This window comes from Molossus molossus, unplaced genomic scaffold (genome assembly GCF_014108415.1).
Source record: "Molossus molossus isolate mMolMol1 unplaced genomic scaffold, mMolMol1.p scaffold_m16_p_8, whole genome shotgun sequence".
NCBI lineage: Eukaryota > Metazoa > Chordata > Mammalia > Chiroptera > Molossidae > Molossus > Molossus molossus.
The window spans coordinates 21,074,929-21,099,941 of NW_023425402.1; the positions used below are offsets into that span (position 1 = coordinate 21,074,929).

At 42.4% G+C, this 25,013-nt stretch overlaps 1 protein-coding gene across 4 annotated transcripts in view; it reads left to right on the plus strand.

The window, feature by feature from the left end:
• The first annotated feature begins 9,689 nt into the window (after nucleotides 1–9,689).
• The window catches only part of TFAP2B (transcription factor AP-2 beta), a 28,897-nt gene continuing 13,573 nt past the window's right edge, over nucleotides 9,690–25,013 (plus strand). For 2 of the 4 annotated variants that reach the window (XM_036249211.1, XM_036249212.1), the window contains exons 1-4: nucleotides 9,690–9,794; nucleotides 12,810–12,836; nucleotides 14,015–14,473; nucleotides 19,191–19,251. In XM_036249211.1, coding sequence (XP_036105104.1) covers nucleotides 9,714–9,794; nucleotides 12,810–12,836; nucleotides 14,015–14,473; nucleotides 19,191–19,251 — 628 coding nt within the window. In that variant the 5' untranslated portion in view covers nucleotides 9,690–9,713. The remainder of the gene's footprint in view (nucleotides 9,795–12,809; nucleotides 12,837–14,014; nucleotides 14,474–19,190; nucleotides 19,252–25,013) is intronic. The other 2 variants (XM_036249213.1, XM_036249214.1) reach the window with 1 other exon arrangement.

Genomic DNA, 25,013 nt, shown 5'->3' on the forward strand with positions numbered 1-25,013 from the left:
CTCTCTCATCAATGTTTCTGTCTCTCTCTCCCTCTCACTTCCTCTCTCTCTAAAATCAATAAAGAAAGAAAAATTTAAATAAAACAAAACTTCTAACCAAAAAAGTAAAATGTATCAGTATTAGGATATCCCAAGCACTAGATAGAATGTGATAAGTCACTAACCACTTTAACATACAAACTAAAACACCCCTTAATGTCGTTTCATACTCAAGATCACAAACTATTCCCATCCTATATTTCCTTTTCTTTACTAAGACAGTAAAATCGTTCCAAGAAACTTTCTTCTCTGATTTATCTTTATGTCTGCATAATAAATTGCAAAAAAAATAGACCTTTAATAAATATTTATGGAAACGAGGAGCCCCTCAAAAGCATCAGATGGCCTAACTCAAGTTCTCATTTCAGTGTCTTGGAAGCTTTCACATAGCTTCATGCTGAAAACTCCACATTTCATGTATTGACCAAAATGCTGAAGGAAGTTGGTGAGAGAAAAATGACTAAAAACAGACTGCCACCCTCTCCAGTGTAGCTCTGTGGTGAGAGCATCAGCCTGCACACTAAAGGGTCTCAGGTTCAATTCCTGGTCAAGGGCAGGTACCTGGGTTACAGGTTTGATCCCTGGCCCGAGTTGTTTGGGAGGCAACCAATCAATGTGTCTATCTCATATCGATGTTTATCTCTCTATTTCCCTCTTCTCCCTCTCTCCCTCCCTCCCACTCTCTCTAAAAATCAATAGAAAAAATATCCTTGGATGAGGATTAACAAAAACAAAACTGACTGCCCATGCTTAGTTGGGTCTTAAAATACTTTTTCACTCTTTGTTTAGGTCATGATGGTAGAATTAATAAAAATATCTTACAAAACAGCAGGGAAAGAACATACTTCATAATTTCTTTATAAATAGTAGTGAAAATTTTATAAAGGACCTTGACATTTCTGTGCAATTAAGAAAAGATTTAGAAAGAATTGCTTCTCCGTGAGTTGAATGCTTATTAAATCACATAAGGATTTTTTGTTGTTGTTTTAAAATTATGTATTTAACATACCTTTCTGTGAGTTACGGTGATACAGCATTACTGTAGTATAAAAAGCAAAAGGATTTGTTTATACAAAAGAACCCAGAAATAAAAGTTACTGCTCATTGTTTAGAGTGACAAAGGTCTAACTAATAGCTTAAAGATTAGTTAACGGAGTCTGGCTTGGAGTGTGATCATTGGATAGACATGCTGCAAAGGATTTATTTCTTTTAGAAATCAAACAAATGCCCCTCAAAAATGATTGCAAACGAAAGCCTAAAAGGCCCTTCATCCACACCCTAAATAAATAAATATCCTTTTTTTTCATCCTATAAAGCCACCCACAGAAATCCTATTAAATATGGGAAAAAGTGATAATGACAGAAGCAAAACAATCAGAAACTGACAGACCAATAAGGCCATGGAGTATAATGACTGTGTGATGTTATTTCTACTAACAGAAATCAGATAGCATCCGCAGTACATGAAGACATGGGCGCAGTAAGTGCACAGTTCCCCAATCAGATAAAACTCACACAGATGTTGAAATAATGGGATCTCCCACACACACATCTCAATGCCAATCCTTAACAATGATTAATCTGCTAGCCTCGCCATGCTGAACCCAGGAGGCAGAATCACAATACCTTGGCGCTGTAAAGGACCTCCTGCCCAGTGTGATGTAGGCAGACCTCCTGCCCAGCGTTACCCCACCCCAGACAGAGGTTGTCCAGGCTGGGCTAGCATCCTGCAGGGACTGGAAGTTCACCGCAATCCAAACTGCCCCGTCCAGTCCCTCAAATCTTTAGAAAATATTTTCCTCACATTGAGTTAAATTGGCCTGCTAATAACATCTCTCTCTTGATCTTTATCCTGTATCTTTGGAGGAAAAGATACTTCTTTTACTTAAAAAAAAATTCTTTGAGCGAATTTGGGCCATCCACTCTGCTTTATGCAGCAAAACAGCAGTGAATGAGACAAATGCGAATGTATTCCTCTACTCTGTCTTCCCCAAAATCAACCCCAAATACTGGAAGACAGAGTTCACATCCCCAGGTTTTGTCTGTTCTAGGATAACTATCCTAGTTTTCTTAACCCTTTTTCCTTTGACATGGCTTCCAGGACTTTCTTTAATCCTATTGCTTTCTTTCAGAGACCTTTGGCTTATCAGGGACCATCTAAAGCAGGCCACTCAGTTGAATCCAATGCCAGAAATCCAGTTTGACCATGAGATTGCAACTTCTCTGGACCTGAACATGTAATCCTTACTAATGCAACCTGGGATTTCCCTGACTATCTGTGTGTATTAGTCTCAACAAGTTGTTGCGTCTGATGCTGATATGACTATTGTGTTCCAGAAACAATAAGAACCCCGAGCAGTGCAAAACTAGGTATTTTTATGTCTACCTCTGTCAGTCTCAGATCCTCCCTTTTATATTTAGGTTTTTGTTGCTTTCATCTTTGTTAAATTGTAGCTTTTGGGAATTGTTCCAGAGTATTAGCCTGTCAAAATATTTTTGAATCTCCCTTCTGTATTCTAGTGTACTGACTAGGCACCCCACTCCCCGCAATGTTTGGCACCTAAAAAATAATGAACACATCTTCTAATTCTTCTTCCAAGTCATCATTTTTTTTAATATTAGAAAGAAGAATAAGGCTAAGTACAAAGTTCCATGGTAAACTGTTCAAGCAATTGCCTCAAATTTGTTTTTATTAATCAATCAACGTCTTGGGGAGAGAATTGTTCAGAAAGCTGCGAATCTGTGATGGTAACAGTAGATTCAGTATTCTAAGTGGTTTCCTTATGCTCGTGGCAGTGATAAGCATTTTATACATATCATCTCCTCATCATGACCACACCCACGTAATGATTATTGCTATATGCATGTTTCATATAATGACTACATTTCATATATGGAAATGTGTTTCCAATGCTTCATATAAGAAAATTGTGGCTCAGGGAGGTTCAGTAATTTTCCATATATCCAGTAGAATATGGGGCAGATCTGGAATTCACACACTTCGGTCCTACGCCAAAGCTCATGCCCTTAGTCAAAAGGCAGCCTGCCCCCAAACACTATCACTCAACTTAGCTGTGGGAGCCAGTGAGGAATGGCTGAAAGGTCTCCATGATCTGCAGGGACGTAGTAAATCTGTAACAAAAGGAAAGGAGAACACAGAATGACCTGTTCTTCCTGAGTCCAGGCTGGCTCCTAGGAATCTCCTCCTTCCCTTCCAGAGCACAGGACTGACCACTTTGACAACCTATGCTATCGTTTTGCACAGGAAACAATAGCATGATTCCTCACCTGTTGTTTCCAGTACCCATATTTTTCCCTTTCTAAAAGCGAAGTGTTTTCCAGCCCCTGCTAGTAGACATCACTTCCCTTTCACATTCTTGATCATAGGTTCCTGACCATAATTTTAAGATCAAAACTGCAAACTCTTTGACTACATTAGGATGTCCTTCTTCTACACTTAGCTTGACCTCTTTCAAAGTGCTTATTGGGTACTAACTATTAAAATGATATCCTCTTCCCTCAAGTTCTAATCTTTTCTTTGTTTGCTTTCTTCTGAGATGATATTCCTAAAAAACGTTTTGTGTGCTGTATAATTAGCATTTACCAAAAGATGGGAGTCAATTCTCTTAAACTGTCCCCTAGAGGGTCCCAGAGAACTGAGATTGTGTGACAACATATTCAGAAAGGATCACTTTTACCCTGGCTGTTGTGGCTCAGTTGGATGGAGTATCGTCCATACGCCAAAAGGTGGCGGGTTTGATTCCCCGTCAGACCACATACCCAGGTTGCAGATCAGGGGCATGTGAGGGAAGTGATCTATGTTTCTCTCTCACATTGATGTTTCTCCCACTTTCTCTCTCTCCCTTCTTCTCTCTAAAATAAATTAAAAAATAAAAAAGCAACACTTCCATTTTAAACTTTTCATTAATTTCTATTTGATGTTTTCATAAATCTCATAAAGTACATTTCTAAGGGAAAGTCTTGGGTATCAACCAGTAACCTAACCTCATTTTATAGATGAAAAAAAGCCCGGCCGGTGTGGCTCAGTGGTTGAGCGTTGTCCCATGCAGCAAGGGGTTGCCAATTTAATTCCCGGTCAGGGCACATGGCCAGGTTGTGGGCCCGATCCCCAGTGGGCGGCATGCAGGAGGTGGCCAGTCGATGTTCTCTCTCATCGATATTCCTATCTCTCTCTTCCTCTCCCTTTCTCGCTCTCTAAAATAAATTAAAAAATTAAATATATATATATATATAGATGAAAAAAAAAGAGGCCTGGAAAGACCAAAGGACTTGCCCACCATAACATAGCCAGTGAGTGAAAGAATCATCTTATATTAAAGAAATGAAAAGGGTCATAAAATGAGTATTTCTCTATTTTTGTCAAAATTCATAAACGTGAGTTTTAGGAAGTAGTTCCAATATAATGCTAATTTCTCATAAATGTCCCTTGTACTTAAGAGATACTTCAGCTTTGATGTTGTGCATTGTATGTGTTTATTCATGCTTTAAAGGTTATATTTCTGCTCTACATCTTTCCACGTCTTTATTTGCAAATTTTCCCTCACAGATGTGTATTGGTCTACTGGTTGCAATTTGAAACCAGATTGTTTAGTGTTCTCACCCTTTGAGATTGCTCCTTCTTAAAGCAATAACATAGAAAATGTCCACAATGATGGAAATACCTGTCCTGCGTTAGTCTGGCCAGGAAAGAAGCGTACCTCTCGCATTGTGTATGTCAGATATCCACCAGTATTAGAAAAAACTCTTCTGTGGCTGTTTGCATCATTTACACCAAGCCCCCCCACCCCCATCTTCCATTCCTTAACCTCTTTATCTCTAGGAAACGGGAATGTGAAGACTGTACTCTTGGCAACTTTATACCCCACAATTAAATAGAAAAGCCTAAGGACTTCAGAACACCTAAAATATGTCGTAAAATTACTCCTGCTCCTCAAAAGTGCAAGAGAAAGTAGGAGTTTCCACAGCCACAATGATTTTTATTGTCCCAAGTGATTTCAGCTTTACAAATGTATTGGTTAAATACTACGGTTGAAGAAATTATATTTCCTTTGCAATGTGTGCCTCCGTCTGCATAATCATGAAGAGTCAATCACGAGATAATTCCACTCTTGTTTAAAATTTAAACACTGATAATACCGACATTAGTCCCTCCTATTTTGTTTCCTCAAACCCAGATTACTAAAACCTCTGTGGTAGCAAAGCCCTATACATCCAAGGGCAGGTGCTTGAATTGGAGTTTTACACATTTAACAAGTAATGCTTCCAAATTTACAATAAAAACACAACCAAGATTCCCCAAAAATATGATCATGAGAAGCCTTGACATTAAAAATGTGAGAGAGAAACAGAGTCAGGGTGTCACAGTAAAAAGTGTAGCTGGCATGTTATTAATCAACTCAGTGAATAATAATGCTTCTGATGGGTAAGAGGAGGGGGTAGTCTCTCGATATGTCAAAGTACGTCCGTGCTACCTTTTCTCTCTTCCTTTTCCTGTTTATAAATCCTGGGGAAAAATAACTCTGGAAAGACTTAACAGTCCCCAAATACTGTCTTCTTAAGTTCAGAATGAAGGAGAGCGGACAGCAGCTTGGTGCTAGGGGGTAGTGCTGAGTTGGGAAGACCTAAGTTGGGATTCCCGCCTCCACTTTCTAACCAGGAGTTTAGGAGTCCCTGACTGACGGAAGTCTTCACGTTGCTGGCACCCAGCTCCAGTGTCTTGTGTCAATGTTGAGAAATTAAATTGCTGTGCAAAGTGACAATGTCAAATATTCCTTCACAAGCGTTGTTTGAATGGATTCTCACCGTCATTCCCATTTCATAGCCCAGTCCACTGAAGTCCACGTTGTTAAGAAGCTTGTCCCATCCCTGAGAATGAGAAGGGTCAGGGTTCTGACTTGACACAATACTCCTCATTCGAAGCCTTGGTTTTTTTTTTGTTGTTGTTGTTTTTTGTTTTGCCATTCTATTATTTTTGTGTTTGGAGAAGATGGGAAACCCTGGCGAAGCGTGTGATCTGTGAAAGAAAGTGCAGTCCATGAAGCAGCCACAAAGAGGTGGTTTATGCATCATAGGTGCCAAGGTGAGGAATAGGGGGAGGAAGGCTGATACAGTTAGATAATTCATAATTAGATTTTCAGACGAAAGGAGAAATAAGACATGACACTGCTCATAGGAGATCTTGATTAAATGTACTATTTTTCGGTAACTTTTTTTTTTTTTTTTTTTTTAAGTTTTAAACCTACTCCAAAAGCCGCCAGCAGAGGGCTTCCCGCTAGGTGCATTCGCTTTCCATCAGTGGCTCCGGAGCTACCGTGAAATATTCCCTCTCTCCGAGGCTCAGAAAAGGAGGGTACTATTAGCTCTCCTGTCTGTTGGAATAAACGAACATAAATATAAGTGAAAGGGGAAATAGGAATATAACTATCTAGGATGTCTTCAGCACGCTTGGACCTGGGCGAGCGTGTGCGTGCCCTGAAAAAAATAATAATAATAAACGGGCACAAGGCCAGACGACAGGAAAAAACGAAATGATTATAAAAATGCGTATGAGTTGCTTAACTTTCCTTCCAAACCAGAGTTTGTTTTGCCTATGCTTTTGCATTTATTGAGTCCTCGCGGGAATCTTTCCTTACATGACGTCGTTGGAGGTTAAAGCAATGAACACAACACAAAGTTAAGGGCACAAAAAGACGGCTCAAGTAAGGAAAATTTTCTCAGCAGAGATTAAGCTTATATTTGTACATTTTTAAAGCGTTTGAACTTTGTAGGTGCTGAAACAATCGTTCCTAAAACTAGTAGATACAATAACTTAAATGCTCTTAGCAATAACAGGTTTTCAAGAACCGGAAGGAATCGCTAAAAGAAATCTAGTGGCCGTGTAGAATTTGCTTATACAAAATCCCGACAGAGGGCGCTGTTGCCCGTTCAATGACTTAAAGAAGGCTTCCTAGGAAAAATTTCCCGTGCAATTTCTAAGACTTTTTGAATAATATCCACGTTGAAAAATTGACTCGGTTTTAATTATCGTTATGTATTTCTTTGGCTGTCTCTTTGTGTGTGTGCATATATTTTGAAACTTATGCTTCATTCTTAATAAAACTAGACTGGTTAATTTTCCTAAAGAATTTATATAAATTTTAACCAAATATTTCAAGACGTTTCTAATTTTAAAATTAGCATACAATAAAATTCATATGCAAAATTTTAAATTATACATATATAAGGCTATAAAGTAGTTATACCGATATATTTTTAAATCGTTTGTATATCAAGTATTTCTCTCGGTGTTTTTTGGCTAAAGCTTTAGAGTTTATTGATTTTAGTCTAATTAATAATATAACAAAAAGAAATGAAAAGTATGTTTAAAGCATTTGAAGAAAATTAAGATTTTTCCAAATGCTTTTCATCTGGGGTAAGAATAATCTTCAGATTTAAAAAAAGATAATGGAAATATTTATTTGAAAGGGAGAAGACAATTATTCCCATTAATAAAATGGTGTCTAGAGAATCTGAATTTCCAATTCTATAATCTTTATCTTTACAAAATATTGATCTGGGACTGATTTTAGGTCTGGAAAGGGTGGAAAGGAAGGGTAAACACCCTTTCAAGTCCTGCCACGCAATAAAATTAGGAAGAATGCCTTCCCATGTTCAAAACAGCTCTGGGGGCAAAGAAAAAAAAATCTCTGCTCATGCTTCTAGTGGAAAAATCTGTATAGATTTTGCATAATGTAAGGTGTTCATATTTAAAGTAGAGTAAAGGAAGGAGGGAGGGAGGAAGGAAGGAAGAAAGGAAAGTAGGAAGGAGGGAAGGAAGGAAGGAAGGAAGGAAGGAAGGAAGGAAGGAAGGAAGGAAGGAAGGAAGGAAGGAAGGAAGGAAGGAAGGGAGGGAGGAAACAGGATGGAGGGAAGAAAGAAAAGATGGGGGAGGGAGGGAGGACAGAAAGGCAAAACATAAAAATTGAAACTGGAAATGAAGGTAAGGTTTATTTCTAAAGTTCCTTCTGAAGCACCTTCATTGTGTTCCTTTCATTTCACCTCTCATTTTTAAAAATTCAATTAAAAATCTTCCGAATTGTTCCTTCTGCACTCTATGAAGAAGCATCTCGTTGGTTTTTGTGGAGTCGCTATCCACCTCAGTTGTCGGAGCCCTCTCCTCAAAGTGTCCGTCCCTGCTCCCGCCTGGCAGCACTCAGCAGTCCTGAGATTTACAGACAATCGCCCTTTGCAGATTCATTCTTATCAGGTTTAATAACTTCCACCCCAAATTGCCCTGGTCCCTCCTCATTCCCTCCTGTCATTTATTTTCTGCCCCAGGGGTAGAGATCTTCCACTGGACTTCCCTTCTGGCTGTGGGGATCCTTTAGCACCCTGAAAGCGAATAGAAATAAAATAGAGGGGGTGGGAAAAGGAGGAATGAGGTGACTATTCAGCTCGTGATGATATTCAGAAATCCTGTGCCTTAAAGGGCGCCCATTTTCCAGGTTTGGTTAAATTCGTTCTTCTTGTTTACGTTGTCTCTTTCTCTTTTTTAAACTATACAAATCACCTTACTACAAAAAATACATTCAAACCAAGCAAAACCCCACACATTACAAAATATGTTTCACTATGTCATTAAAGAACATTCTGCTCAAGCTTTCCAAAGGTTTAGGTGATCATTTTTTGATTCTCCATGATTAAAACCACTTAAAAGTTAGTTATAGACAACAGATGTAAATATAAAATGTATTATGTCTCTGCGAAGAAAACTCCAATTTCACTCACTGTGTAGACGGGTGTGTGTGCCTATGTTACTTCCAACATCTGAAAAAAGAGAAAAACTTCATAAAATGGAGATTCCAGCCAAGAAAAAATGGCACATGAAATCTGTTAAAAACGCACACAAACAGCACCTAAAATGGCAAACGGTACAGACTGAAGTGTTCATATAGTATTTAAGTTATCAAATGTGTTGGTCAAAATAACCAGAAAATATTAGAAATGGTCATTGTGGTGAGCTGGCTTTTTGTTGTACAGTGCCAGAGGTACAGGTTTAAAAAAAAAAAAAAAAAGTTGTGTAGCCATCAACACTGAGAGATCACCCTTAAAATCCCCAAATCAAGCTTTCAAAACACCCTCCTGCTGAACACACATGAATAGGAGCTTTTGTGTTTAAAAATCTCAGGAATGGGCTTCCTTTTAAAATCTAGATAGAAAATGGGGGGCTGTTGGCCCCCTGGTATCTCATTATGAATTTTAAAGACTTTAGTTAGTGGCTACAATGATTCATCATTTTCAATATAGAGGTTTTTAAATGTGTACATTTATATTAATCACACCGAACAACCATTTCTCCTTTAAATGCATGTTTAGAGTCTGTAGACTGCATGACCCAGGGGTGCTTATATAACTAAATGTGGGTATCTGGGTGTAAATACGTGTTTATGATTTTTATAATATATATGTCTGTGGGTTGCATCTAACTCTTGCGTGTGTAATAATGTTTATCTCTCTGCTGAGGCTTACTTCTCCAGCCTATTGTTTGAGACAACAGATATAAGTTGCGATGGGAGAGGAGCGTCGGATTTGGTGTGTATCCCCCATTTCCAATTATAGATGGATCATTACAGACAGCGGAGTCCTGAGAAGCCAGACATCTGCTCCTCACATGAATGCACTCACCTCCTAGAGACCAGGCTGCCATCATGCTCTGGAAGCTCGTGGAGAATGTCAAGTACGAAGATATCTATGAGGTGAGCGGACACCCCAGATGCATCTTAAGAGTTTTGTAGATAGAGAATTTGAGCTTCTTGACGCTCCAACTGATATATATTTTTTATGCTCTATACTCGCAGATTTCCGGTCGGTTTTCTCAGCTTTCTCTAACTTTTAGAAAAGCTGGCTTGGGGAGACTTCGCTATGCTGAAAAGGGACTTTAAGGTTGAAATCTGACTTAGAAGATTTCTTTTTTTTTTTTTTTTTCTTTTCTTTTTCTTTCTCTCTTCCTCGCCACCCCCACCCCCATCCCCTTAGACTCCGATGGGGAAGGTGAGCAGAGAAAACAGACTGCTAAAGGCAGAGGCTCTCCTCGTTTTGAGTGTGGGAGAGAATTAGGTTTTCAAGCCTCATTGGTAACAGACTCGGGCTTTTAATTTTTATTTTCAATAAAATTTCTGAAATCGACAACAAAAGGATCCAAATAGAGGACGGAAAATTATAAAGAGGGACGTAGATAGATGGGTGTCGATAGAACACAAGCCAAGGAGTCGTCACAATTTTTTTTACTTCTTTACCTGGGTTTTGCTTCTCTAAGGGTCAGAGCGTCCAAATCACCCCGTGTTTGGGCTTTTTTTTTTTTTTTTTTTTAGCGAATTTGCTATCCCTGTTCAGTGCGTATGGTTCTCTAGCGCAACTCTCCCTCCGGCCGGAGAAGTTGGCGGCAACCGGGGCGCCTGCAGCTGGAGGGGCCGGGCGGTGCCCGCGATGCCCTCTTGGTCTCCGGCGCCGAGCGTTGCGGCGGCGGGGCGGCTCCCGGACCAGGCGGGCGGCGGTGCGGGGCGCGGGGCAGGGGCCGTGCGGCGTGGTGGGGACCCGCGGAGCCGCATTCCGTAGCGGGATGCCCTTGGAGACCCCGAATTAGGTACAAGTGGAAGAGGGTAGCGACATTTTCCAGGGACGTCGAGGGAGGAGAGAGAAAAGCCAGGAGAAAGGCGATGGGCGAAGAGGAGTTAGAGAAGGGGAAGGTTGGAACTGGAGACGGGGCAGTGGAGGTTGCAAAGAGTTGGAGAGAGGAGGGAGGACGGGAACCATCCTGGGCGGCGAGCGCAGGCAGAGCTGGGTTGGAAGAAGCGGTCTCTGTCGGATGCACAGAGCATCCCCCCCCCCCCCAACCAGTGGGGGCAGCGCGACCCCGCCGTTCCGGGACATTTCGGGAAAGCCCGGCCCCGAGCCGCGCTGCGGATACCGGGAACCGACCGCGCACAGAAGCGGCCCCGAGCTCCGACCGATGCCGCTGGCCCAGTCTTGCGGGACAGACGGGCTCGCCCGCCGCGCCCTGCAGGCAGAGCCCACGCCCAGTGCCCCCCAGCTCTGCCCAGCCTTGAATCTTAATTTTGGGGTGAGAGAGAGAAAGAGAGATTCCTCTTTCTGCCAATGATACATGATCCTTGGGGTTTCCCTTTCCTCTCTGTGGTTTTGTACCGACTGTAACGAAGAGCCTCGCCTCCGCCTTGCGGTGTTTATTTCGGCCTCCTTTCTTTAGCAGGCAGGACGACGGCAAAGTAGAAGACGCTATAACTAGCGTAAAAACAAAACAAACAAAAAACCTGTGAGCGGCTGAATGGGCCTGACACTGGCGGGGATGGGGCCCCGGTGTAAACAGCTCGCGGTATATACATGGAGGGATATCTACGCTCTCAAAAGGAAGCAGGACATAACTTGTTCTTTGATTATGAGAAGTAAACTGGCTAAATGAGAACGGAGGGAGGGAGAGAAGAATGAAGGGAGGGCGAGAGGAAGAGGAAGGGGTGGAGTACAAGAGGAGTAGAGAATGAAGGGGAGGGAGAGAGGAAAAAGGCAGAGAAGGGGAGACAGAATATTGCAGGTATTCCCAGCTGCTAAATTTTGTGCTAAAAAATATAGAGGAACCCGCAGCCTGGTGGAAGGAGCCAATTTAAGTCGGGAGGAAGGTTGAACTTTAACAGAAATGGCAGTCAAGCCAGTTGAACGGGTTCCTGAAATATCCGAAAGGTTTTCTGTTGCCCCTGGCTTTGCCTGGAAAGGATAAGTTTAGTGTACCTGAAGATTGATTGCATATATTTTAAATTGAGGTAAAAATCACAGACTGTGTGAGCATTAAAGAGAAGAAGGCTGCACCAGGGATGAAAAGTCCCCTTCTCACCTCTGCCCTTTAACAATAAGCATACTCTCCAATATTCAGTGAAGGTCTGTAAACGTCACTGTAAACAACGGGGCCCACCGGTTTGCTTTTCTCTCCCCTCCAAAAGAGGAGGCAACGCCTTTTTATATTTATTATTATTCTTATATTTTAATCTGCACACTAAGCACCCAGGGCGATCAGTTCTTCCCGTTAAGAAAGTCCCCCTCCAGGAACAAGGACACCTACGTTCTGCACAAGCCCCCCGCGATGCTCTCCCTCACTGCCCTGTCCAAGGAAACAGAGGCTGCTTTACGCGTGTCCCCAGCTCAGTTAATTGAAGTTCTGCCTCTTTCCTGCTAAACTTTTTCCCCAGTCTGCCTTTGCCAGCCCCCTCGTCTGATTACATCTAGTAATTCTCCACTGAATGAACGTCATTTACAATAGTAGGGGAGCTCGGCGCTGGCTGCTGCTTCACGCTCCATTTGTCCTCCATTCTCCCTTTAAAGTACTCGTGTAATATTAATAGTCATGAATATCAATTATTATGAGGCGGTGTAGGCAAGCGGAGGGAGGAAGGGGCGCCGGAGCAGTCTGAGCCCAGCTTCGGGTGGAAGAGGACTGTTTCTGGAGCCCGGAAGAACGGCAGAAGAAAAAAGGCCAAAAAGACAGCAAGAGACCGATGAACAGCTCTGTGTGTGACAGGCGGCACCAATCTTGTTGGGGGGGGGGGATTTTTTTTTTTTTTTTTTTTTTTTTTTTTTTATGGCTTGTCCTGGAAACACCTCAAGCTCAGCTTCTGTGTCCAGCTCATTTTTTTTTTTTTGCTGGACTCCTTGATTTTTTTAAATCATTGTTTGATTTTGAGCAGTAACCAGGCTTTTTTTTCCAGATGTTAGTCCACACCTATTCATCCATGGTGAGTTTGGATTCACGTTGTACCAGAATTGCATGCTCCCTCCTCTCACTGTCTCTCTCCGTCTCTCTGTCTCTGTGTGCATTTCACTCTCTCTGTCTCTGTCTTCCTTTGAGCGCCTTTGGCTTGGTAATTTAGCACCATAATTGGACGAGGCTGCAGCTGCTTCTCTTTGCATTGTGTGTTCTCCGTCTGAGCTCCTGGAGTCAGCTGGGGAGGGGGAAGGCCAAAGACAAAACTTTTTATTTGCCATTGCAGTTTGGAAATTTAGGTGACTATTTCTCCAAAAGAACCATGAAGACTTTACCATGGTATTTCCACAGAGGAGAGGGAGAAACTTAAACACCCTCCCCCCCTTACCCACACACACACACCTCCTCCCTTTTTCACTTAGTTTACCACTCCAGATAGGACCAACAGGGAGTTGTCTGGGCCTTTTCTCCCCCCGCTTCCAACCTCAGGTCCTTCATTTTCACACCCTGGAGTATATAATAGCATTAGCTAGGAAAAAAGCAACCTTAGAAATAACTCCTTCAAACCACAACTCAACATGGGCTTAGGATATGATTTCTAACGAGATCCATTTCAATCAAACACTATTTAAATTAATTCCTCTTGGGGAAGAAGAGGTGACTGAGAACTCAGATGTGGCAGATGCCTCAGAGCTCCTGGAATGATCAGGTTTTGTGATCAGGAGCTCCTGGGGCAGCCCACTGGGTTGCCAGTGAAGGAAGAAGTTGGATTTGAACTGGAGGAGCAGCACAACTAAGAGTGTGAAGTTTTATTTGTTATGCTTTGGAACTCTGGCAGAGTTAGAAAAAATGGGTTAAAGCACCCAGAAGAGCAAAAACTATATGTAAGACTGCTATATTTTTAATTAAGGAATTTAGATTCTCCCTCCATACACAGTTATTTTCCCCTCACCCTTTTTGCTGGCTTTGCACTCCCAACTGAAGGCTCAGATGTCGGCTATGTGGGTGATTCTCCCCCCCCCCCCCCAAAGCCTTGCATTTGGAATTGCTGAAAATCATTTGCCCCTGAGTCAACTTGGCAGTATAAGTTTCAGACTCTTGCTTCCCCTGTCCCGGGAAGAACGTACTGAAGCTGGGCTTCTCCATTTGTCGCTTGTATTTTTTTCCTCCCCTTCTGTCTTTCTCTCCTCTCCTTCTCTCCGCTCCCAGGACCGGCACGATGGCGTCCCGAGCCACAGCTCTCGGCTCTCCCAGCTGGGCTCGGTGTCCCAAGGACCTTACTCGAGCGCCCCGCCGCTGTCCCACACCCCATCGTCAGACTTCCAGCCGCCCTACTTCCCGCCCCCCTACCAGCCGCTCCCCTACCACCAGAGCCAGGACCCCTACTCCCACGTCAACGATCCCTACTCCCTGAACCCACTGCACCAGCCCCAGCAGCACCCCTGGGGGCAACGGCAGCGGCAAGAAGTAGGTTCCGAAGCCGGCTCTCTCCTGCCCCAGCCTCGGGCCGCCTTGCCCCAGCTCTCGGGCCTCGACCCCCGAAGGGACTACCACTCGGTCCGCCGGCCGGACGTGCTGCTGCATTCAGCGCATCACGGCCTGGACGCGGGCATGGGTGACAGCCTCTCGCTGCACGGCCTCGGCCATCCCGGAATGGAAGACGTCCAGGTAACCACCACCAAACGAACAAACGAAAAATCGACAATAAGTAAATAGCGAATACTCCGGGGAGGGGAACAACGGGGTGCGGAACAACAGGGTGGGACCGCTCTGTCTCCTTTGGGGGAGGTAGTTTCCATCTTTAGAATAGGACGCGCTGGACACAACCTATATGACAGTTTGTGTGTGTAGGTACGTGTATGGCTCTATAGTGGCGATTTGTGGAGGTCCAGTTATGAAAGTTAGAACCACTAGAAATGAATAATAAAGGAGAGAAATAAATGTGTATAGTTTGATCATTTAGGATCATCAGAATCAAAGCTAGATGTTTTTATCTTGCCTTAGCTACCGGCTCCTTCCTATTCTCTTGCGCTTTGTGTTAGCAAGCTGGGTATCTCCCCAATGCACCGCCCCCCTGCCCCCAGCACGTCCCATAGTGATCCTGGCAGGATGACTTGGCAGGTGAAGACCCCGCTGCCTAAGGGTTGGGGCTACTGCCTGGAAGCACCGGGGGTCCTCTGTAGGCTCTAGAGGCTCCTGCTGGATTTGCAAAGACTTTGTTAAGCATGACAGTGCACATTGGAAAAAAAATATGAGCTACATTTGTCCAAGACAGGTATTACTTCAAATGTCCCATGACCTGCAGAACCCTTTTCCAAGATAATTGAATTTCAGAATCGTTACCCAAGAATTGGAATATTTGTGGGGAGAGACCCAGAAAGCTATAATTCTGTTTGGGAGACCATGAGAACAACTCTCATCTTAGAGATTCTTTTCACCGTTTTGTCTATTAAAGGATTGTGAAGTAATATTCTTCAGGTCCCTCTTCAGCCCCCCCTCCTCTATAAATACTCTCCCCTCCTCAAAGCCACCATCCCAATTGAAAGGCATCACGTGTTTATTTCTTAAAACAAAAGGCTCAAAACACTGCCCCTACCCATACACTATCCCATCTGCAAGCTACACAATGGAGCCTGATTTGGTTGAGAATACTTGATTAAACTAAACAAAGAAACATCAAAGAAATGATTTCTAAAACCTGTCTTGGTGATTCTGAGCAGGTTTCCTTTTTTCTACTTAGTTTAAAGAGTCTCTAGAAAAGATAAATATGGTTGAAAGGTATTTAATTGACACTCGGGTCTCATTGACATAGTTGTATACTCTGTGTATCATTTTAGACATACCTCTGAAGCAACGAAAAACGAAATGGGGAAGAGAAAGGGGTGCATAAGTCCTTACTCTCTAGTTTGGTGGGAAACAATGTATGTTGAACAGTTAAAATGTGGTGGCAACATCAAATGCTGTCTGTGCATAGTATGTGATGGTTTATTGTTTTAAAGGAAATTCAGTTATTTATTATTTCCTGTATCATCTGATTTGTGGTTGAATTTACCCACAGTAATAAGAATGATAGTTTTGTTGATTTAACCAAGCTTGACTGTCCCTGTCTGGAGATAATGCTCATTTCAGAATATCATATGAGAAAAATATTATTAGTTGTGGGTTGTTTTTTTTTTTAATGCATTGGAGTAATATGTTTCTGGGGGTGTGTAGTATTTTAATTAACCTTTCTGAGTACAGTTCAAAGTGCTAGACAATGAAAGTGGATCAGCTCACACCATTGCTGTTGGCAATGCTAACACCGGCAGGCACCTTACACCCCCCACACCCTGCTGGCCCAATGGCTCAGGTGAATCAACATAGGAATTCCCCCCCAAAGAGGGAATGGACTTATTTGGTTTTAGTTTTGTTTGTTTTTTTAAGGATATAATTGTGAGGAGTTTTGAGTGTTTGACCAAATGCAAAGGGCAGAGAAAAAACGGGGCCAGGTCTGTGCCTTTGGGAGAACATCCCTGTCAAAACGTGGCACAGCGGGGAACACACACTGCAGAGGTGAAGAGAGCTCAGAGGGTAGAAGGTGTGCCCCGGCCTGAAAGCTCCCCTACCCACCCCACCTCTGCCCGGTTTCTTCCCCCAGAAGCATCCCATCAGGTAGTCCGGCGAAATGGAGACGTGGTCTGGGTGACCCCTGGGGCAAAGGGTCGCAGGGGATACACCACCCGCGCCTTTCCCTGACACGGATGATTTCGCCAAGTTGTGTTTGACTTCACACGGGTCAGATGACAAAGAAAGAAGGGGGAGAGGATATATACCTAGGACCAGACCCCTGAATCCAGAGGTTCTACTTCCGACTTGGGATCTGGAGCTCAGCGGGGGGCAAAAGTTACAAGAACCTGTCGGGCTTCCATGTTCCCTGCAGCTACCGAATGGGTTGGCTGCCGGGTCTTTAAAAGGGACCCGAGAGTGCCTGGGCCTGGACCTTAGTAACTTACTTGTTCGTTCTCAGGGGCCTAGAGATGTTCGGGATCCCCTTGACCCCCATCCCAGCCGCACACCAGACGCATGCCGAGGGTGCTGTTGGGAGGTGGACCTTACAAGGATGGGTATTCACCTGGCCGAGGGTTGGGGGGAGGTGCTGTTGTATGACACGCACACGCATGACCACCGCCCCAACCGTGAGAGAAGAGGAGGAGAGCTAATTAAGCAAATGCTTCTAATATTTTTTAAATGAAACTATAAAACCCTGTCAATTTCTATTTCAATTTACTCACAGTGGCTATTAAACTAGCAAATCGCTGTTTGGGTTCTGGGTATGCTACATTTCACCCAGTGTGTGTGTGTGTGTGTGTGTGTGTGTGTGGCGGGCAGGGACAGTGTTAAAAAGAAACTCAGAAAAACAGCATCAGAAAGAAAGAGGGACCTACTTTGGAGTTTGCTTAGTTACCAGGAAAACCTCTTTCTTCTTCCCATCTTTGGTCTCTAACCTCTCATCACCTCTACCACTCATGAGTATAAACATTAAGGATGTTAAGTCAAACCTCCCAACACGCGTGCACGCGCACGCACACACACATACACACACTCAAACACACCCTGGTGTCTTAAAGCAACCCCTGGTATCACTTTTAACTAAAGAAGTCTAGTAATTATGAGTCTGAGTTGTTTTTCTGCGCTTCCGCATGCAGTCCTAATTAAATCTTTACGACCCTCCCTGTGACGATTAAGCGCCAGCATGCTGCGTGAATATCCTGTACAAAAACCCAGCAGGCGGCCGTAATTAGATAGAAAATCAGACAAGAGCCTTCTCATTAACTACCACAACTACCCCACGTCGCTGATGAGGCGTATATACATATTTACGTACTGATGTGAGCGTGAGGTGTGGGGGCGCGTGGGTCCAGGCCCGTGAGAATGCGGGTCTGCCCGCCCACAGACCCAGGTGAACGTTCTTGTCCTGCGTGGACACGTCGCCACTGGAGACACGTGAACATAGATAGCTGTGAATCTCGTGTGTGCGCGCTTGTGCGTGGTGGGGGTCTCCTGAGGAGTTTCCAACAAGTTACATGAAATCTTTTTTTTTAAGTTTTTTTTTTTTTTAACTATTCCTTAAGATGTGCATGGCATGTTCCAACATGGAGAACGGTTCTTCTTGAGAATAACAATTTTCCTCACCTTTCTGAGAACAGAAGAGTGAATCTTAAAAACCAAAAGAAACAAACACACTTGCCCTCTCCGTGATTAGATCATCTCGTTTCTAATATGCTGCTTATTTAGGGTAGACACTGTCTCCCCTGTGATGAGCACACACCTTGTCTGAGGACGCAGCACGAGTGTGTGGGAGGTGTTGTGAAAACAGTGCACTCTCAAGTCCTTTGCTTTTTACTTCTTTGTACAGTGGGCGACAATTTGGTCCAAACTTAGATTTCTGTGGATCAAGGAAAGCAGCTGTACATTTCAGAAGAACCTTGCATTTATTTTCATCGTGGGGGTAGGGAAGGGAATCCACTGCTTTTGGACGCCCAGGGATGCACAGCCAGACAGTAAGAAACTCATTCCAACAGCTACTTCCCTTCAGAAGTGGTGCCAACACCCAGAGTGGAAACTTTCCTCCTGAGGGATGAAACTGTGGCACAGAAGATGAATGCTCTTTGCCAATACCTAGGTGCTGACTGGGAGCATCCAGGCCTCTGTGTGTTTCTGTGTGCCTGCAGTTAGTTACTGCCTTCCTAACAGGTGTGCTTCTTGCTGGGAAGCTGCCGCAGCCGCGTTGGGAGGGGGAGCACATTGTGCGGTTCCTCCGGGGACGATTGTACAGCAAGTAGTTCATGGCGCACAGGGATGTGTAGGGACTGCAGTGGCTGTGCGGTCCTGGCGGCTCGCAAAGGTGTTCCTGTGTGTTGCTGTTTGCATTCCATTCCAAACTGCTCAGACTTTAATTAAAATCCCATCATGTAAACTGTTATGTATTTGTAGAAAGACTCTGGAGTTAAGATGCACTGGGATAGAACAGAAAACTGAAATTGCTCTTACTAATATTGGTGAAAATCTTTCAGCTGTTGCCAAATTTTCGCAATTCATAAGAGCAAATAATATAAAAGTTTATATGTCTATGTAATATCTGTGTTTAATATAATAACTAAACCAATACTGCATCCCAGATGTCTCTCCCAGTTTCCTTTTTCCTCTTCTTTCATTGGAAGAATGTATAATTTGGGTGAATTTCATCTCTGTGTCGATTTGGAGATCATAATGATAATAATAAAACCCCCCTTTGTGAATTAATATAAATGGAAATAACAGAAACTCCAGTATGGAATGACATGATTTATGTGTGCGATTCTTTAATATCCAGTCAATTTGAATAGTGATGTTTTTATATTCACAGTCAGTTGAAGATGCCAATAACAGCGGCATGAATCTATTGGACCAGTCTGTCATAAAAAAAGGTATGGATTATTTCCTCCCCAAAGTAAACAAAGTTTGCCTGTGCATTTGTGTCTTTATGATGAGTTTTGACTTTAGGGGAATTCATTATTTTATAAGACACAAATGTTTGTTCACATTGATAGAACACCGGCTGTCTGGGTGAAAGGGCATGTCGGGAAGAAGGAAATGGGGAGGGAGGGGGGAAAACCACAGGCAGAAACCCGGATGAGAGAGACTGAGGGACAGAGACTTGCTGTTTTTCTCATGGTACATTTGGTAGCAATTCTAGATACTATCTTAAATAATTGAACTGCCATCATGGATGGAACTAGCTGGGAAACACCACTTTCAAAACGTACTATAATTATTTCATTGATAACTGGAGTTTGCTAAACAAAACCCTATGTCATTGAGATAGTCCCTTTTTGCCTTGATTGTATTTGATTTTTGTGTGTGTGTGGTGATTTTGTTCCCAGTACTCTGTTTTATGAGTTGTTTCTTATTTTTTTTAATTGTGCCAAATGTGTTGCTAAATATGCGTATCCTGAGAGGCTGAGACAGCCTAAGCACATTTCTAAATCTTCCCACGTGTGCGTTCATGATTTAGTGTGACTGTGGAATCACCCCATACTGTTAAAGGGCACGTGATATTAACAAATGTTTGCAGTCTCTTGTACAGCTGTAAGCAAAATAATTAACTAATTAAACTAATTAAATGTAATTACAATAACTCATTTCGGGCGTATTGCAGCTGCTTAATTTTTCCCCCCTCTTCTCTGACAGTCACTGAGAGAATGCCTGGCGATTAGTGTGGTTGTCAAAAGGCCCGAATGTCACTGACGTGCCACAAATTTAGGAGCTTTGAATGTGTAAACAGAACAATCTTTAATTATCACAAGAACTGGTGTTTGGAGATATAGTTTTAACTACAGTAACCCTTTCTTATCTGTGCTGGAGCAGACCTGTCCTTGTTTGATGTCAACAATCCTTGGTTTCAGTCATTTATGATTCATGGCAGCCACATGACTTTCACAAAAACAATGAAGAGAAAAGATGTTTTGGAATAATCCAGAGTCAAGCTGGTATAGTAGGAGGGTTGTGAAGTAAGGATTCCAAAACGGGTGAGGTATTCTAAAATTTCTTTTACAAAGGCACAGAGTAGCTCTGAGCACTGGGAGGTGGACGCTGAACTTAAAACGATACCATTTGGCTTTGCAGTTTAGTATCTGAAGACGAGTAAGGTCTGGGGCAAAACTATTTAAGTGTTGCCTTAAACATCTCTCCCCCTCTTCTTTGGACAGTATCATTTCTTCAGTGCTTAATGCCAGCTTTTGGGTTTGCTCAGTGTCCCAGTGCTTAGATATGCAACTGTGCTGACAGCTCACTTTCACCATTTCCTCCTGGGTCTTCTCTTTTGGTTAATTGCTGGTTAATGGGAGAAGGGGGGGGGGCAATTCTTTATTGGCTGCTTTTGTTTCTTTTTTGTCTGTTTTAGTTGCCCCCCCCCCCTTTTCATGGAAAGCTAGAACTCCTGAGCTCCGCGTTTCATAGCCTAGAAACAGCATTTCAGCTGGCAGAGGAGCATGCCCAACCGATGACCAATCAGAAATATCATTAATAGCCAGGCCAATAAAAATATTTGGAACTTAGCTTGCCTAACCAAAGAGAGCAAAACATATTCTTAGAAGTGTGATGCTTTCCTCCAGGGCTTGTGTATGTTTGTCAGCAGAATGTGAATATTTATGTGTAAAGGTATCTTCAGAAATAAGAAAAGGAGAATATTGACTAAAGTTACTGGTTTTGTTTTGGAAACATGCAGTATTTGTTATGGCCCCCAAAGCTGTGTTGTTGGTTTTTGTTTTTTTGTTTTTTTTAATGTGCAACTTAAATCGCCTAAGTGGCACCCCTGTCACTGTATTGATTTAGGGGGTGTGGTGTGAATGTGAAGTGTTAGGTCAACTCCATTATTTAATATTTTAGGTATTTGCTTTATTACATGAAGAAAATATCCTAATATCATATTTTTATCTTTAGAGAGTCATGGGCAAAATAGAAATAAGTGGTTGATTTATTTTTCAAAATTACTATGAACCACTTAAAAATAAGGTTATGGGTTCATTAGCTCCTTCTCTGCTCCCTGGTTTCCCATCTTTGTCCCTCCCCTCACTTTCATGAAGGTTGTCTCTAAACATTAATTTCATAAAAGAAGAGGTAGGAAAGTTTTCTGAACATAATGTTTTAAATTTCAACAACTGGCAGGGGACTCAGTTGCTTCATTTATTTTCTAATGGGCTTTTAAAGAGAGTTTTAAAATTCTATCTTGTTAATAAAAGTGCCCCAATGGGCCCAGGTTTGGGTGTCTCTGCCTGTGTTTATGAAGACAGAATATGTAGGCATAAAAGACCTCTCTCTCTCTCTCTCTCTCTCTCTCTCTCTCTCTCCCCCTCTCCCCCTCCCTCTCTCTCCTCATTATGGAAGGCCATCCCACTTCTAAAATTTAACCAGTCCAAATTTTCAGCCATGTTGATATCACCCCATAGATTGTAGGCTAGCTCTCTTGTTATGTTTGCTATGTGGGCTTAGCTGACATTTCTGAAGTAATTTAGTTAAGAGGAAATGAGTTGTTCCCAGTAGAGAGAGCAAACGAGTAGAGTGAAGGTAGCCAGCGTGATAAATGGCTCTTTCATTTGAGGATCTCCAGAGCTCGTTTACGGCTAATTTTCTGTATTGGCCCCCTTTGAGCTATTAATGCAATCGGCAGGGACCGTGGCCCCTCTCCTCTTAGCTGCCCCATTAGAGCTCCCATTAAGCTGCCAAGTCTTAGAGTCTCAACTCCATGGCAGGGGGGGGGGGGATAATGAAAGGTGCTTTTTAAACTCTTCTAATCTAAACCGGCAGAGGGTGGTTAATACGATTTGAAGGGGGCTGGTCAATGAGCAATCAATAAAGTAATAATGAGAAGGATTCGGTACATTAACAGTCTAAAAATCCAACGAGACATTAAAAAATCATTCTTAACTCTCAGTTCCATTACAATTGGGAATCTGGGCTGGTTGGGGTGGGGAGGATGGTGCCCAGCTAATATGATCACTGCCAACATCCTACACACTAACTTTTTAAAAAAAGAAAGTCTCACCTAGGCCTTAAGAAAAAGTTTTTGGTGCAATCAGAGGCCAGTTTGCAATTGGTTTGACACCTTAGGCATCAGAAAAAATGCTGGGATTTCTTGGAAAGGCTAGCATGGCTGGAATCCAAGGTCCAAATGTTGAGACTGTGGGGCATTTTCATTGGTCTTGGGGATATCCTGTTTGGTTAGTTTCAGTTCAACCTCATTCTCTCCCTCTTTCCCGTTAGTTCTGGCCCCTTCCCCACAAAAACACTTTGATTAGTGTGGGTTTTCTTTTTGGGTAGGGGAGAGTAAAAAATTTGCCAATTTCAATTACAGTGGTTCTGCTGGGATTCTTGCTTCTGACTGAAAAGGGAAAAAGTGCGGAGAGTCTGTCAGTGCCTCTGAAAGGGTATGTTTCTTCTCAGATGGAGAGATTTGCCTTTCCTAGAGCTGACTTGGATCCCAAAAAGTAGAAACTCTGAGGTACATTCCAGCACCCAGGGAGTAATCAGAGTCCATAGAATTTCAAAGCTGGGAAAGTTAGACATTCTTCTTCAACATACCCCACCAGCCCCAGTGTAGGCACTCCAGAGAGCAGGTGAATTACTTTCAAGGTCCCACATGTCAAGTAAGTGATGAGACCCAACTCAGTTTCTAGCTTCTTATACTTTGTCCCTAAAGGATGCCAACACTGACTGTTTGTAGCTTTTGTATGTCCCAGCTTTCCTTGTGGGAATCCTTTTATTTTCTTTCCAGGATTTCAGTACTCATTTTATACACTTGTTATATGCATATATTTGGAATAAAATTTAGCTCTCAGGTCCGGCCGGTGAGGCTCAGTGGTTGAGCATCGACCCATGCACTCAGAGGTCACCAGTTTGATTCCCTGTCAGGACACACGCCCTGGTTGTGGGTCTGATCCCCAGTGGGGGCATGAAGGAGGGGGGCATGCAGGAGGCAGCCAATTGATATTCTCTCTCATCGATGTTTCTATCTCTCTCCCTCTCTCTCTAAAATCAATAAAGAAATTTTTTTAAAAAATTAAGCTTTCAGGTAGATGAGAAACAATGCAAGTATAAGGAAAGGGGTGATCTGTTGGTTAGAAGTAATTATTTCAAGCTATGCTCAACCTCTTGGAGGCTTCCTGGTATTGTTTACATATTTAAGTCCGTGTACCTCTCAGAAGGACTTAATCCTTGAATCTATTTCTCCCCTTCTCCTTCACCGGTAGATCATATTCACAGAGGGTCTGTTTCCAGTCAAACACAAAGATCTCAAAGCTACAATTTCACACTTAAGTTATAGAATACAGAATTATAGGAGCCAGCCCATTAATATTTTGGCTCTGTATAGTCCAATAATAAATAATATTTTCTCTAATCAGCTTTCCTTCCTCTTTCTTAAATAAAACTCTAGTCACTGTAATGAAAAAAATCGATCAGTTTTTAAACCATTTCCTTCTCCCCAAAATAATGCAGGGGAAAAGGGAGGCGGGAAGCAAGTTTTGAGGGCATTACATCTAGAAGTTGGCCATGCTATCCAACTGAGAACTGAAGAGAAAAAAAATAGTTTTAATATATGCACAGAAAATTGTAAACATGTAAAGAACTGAAAGCTTCATGCTGAGTTTTGCTATGCTCCATTTCCTTACCATTTCCTGCTGTCGCTTTAAACCTATCTTAGTCATCTCTGGGTTCCGTGAGCAGGAACAGTGTACTCATAATTACTAACAAATCAACCGGGGCCCTGTTGCTCTCTGGGTTTATTGATAAACTGGAGGAAAGCAGAAGGGAAAAGACCAAGAATAAAATATAGGGTTAATCAGCTGAGCTAAGCAGGTATGAGAGTGGAGGGAAAGGTTAGGGTTAGGGCTATGGACTTAAAGGAAAGTTGGGACAAGGAATGTGTAGACTCTAGTTTAGGAGACTAATGCTAAGATCAGGGTAGAAAGAGGGTTATAACCTGTGGATGAGAAAATAGATAGGAATATGATTGATACTTAAATTTAAAAATGGAATTAGCTGAAGCATGTCTGTTCAAATAGTCTCTGGATTAAAAACAAACAAACAAAAAACACCCCCTCCCCGAGACAGCAGTGTGCTGACAGGATTGGTGATATTTAGGTGATAATGTATATGCAGAAAGGAAGGCACAGCCCTCGGGAGGGAGCAATATACATTCCCCAAAGGAAATAGCTCTTGTCAGGTAAATCAGGCAATTAACAATAGTGAAATTAGAGGGCAGGTTATAAAGTGTCTCTAAAGGCCTGGCTCTTTAAGAGATTTGGCATCTGGGACTGTGAGAAGCAGGTAAAATTCCAATCCTTAGGAGATATTCAGTTATCTGGAAACTAGGAACTTACTATTTTTAGCTTAGTGGGTTTTGTTCTTTTAAAATATTCCAAGTAGTATTTAAATATAAAAATGTTGCTGAGTATTAAATATGAGATTTTTATACAATTTATTTCTATAGTTAAGACCATGTTAAAATACAAAGGGTCATCTATATTTTGGGGGAAAGTTTTCCAAGGTTATCTAATGTCAGTTCCCATGACCATAAATTATTTGTTTATAGTGCTTGAATATGAATTCTGACATATGGAAATCAGAACTGCTGAAAGGAATAAGATAGATTAAAACAGATGTGAATGCTGTATAAGAGAATCAAATGATA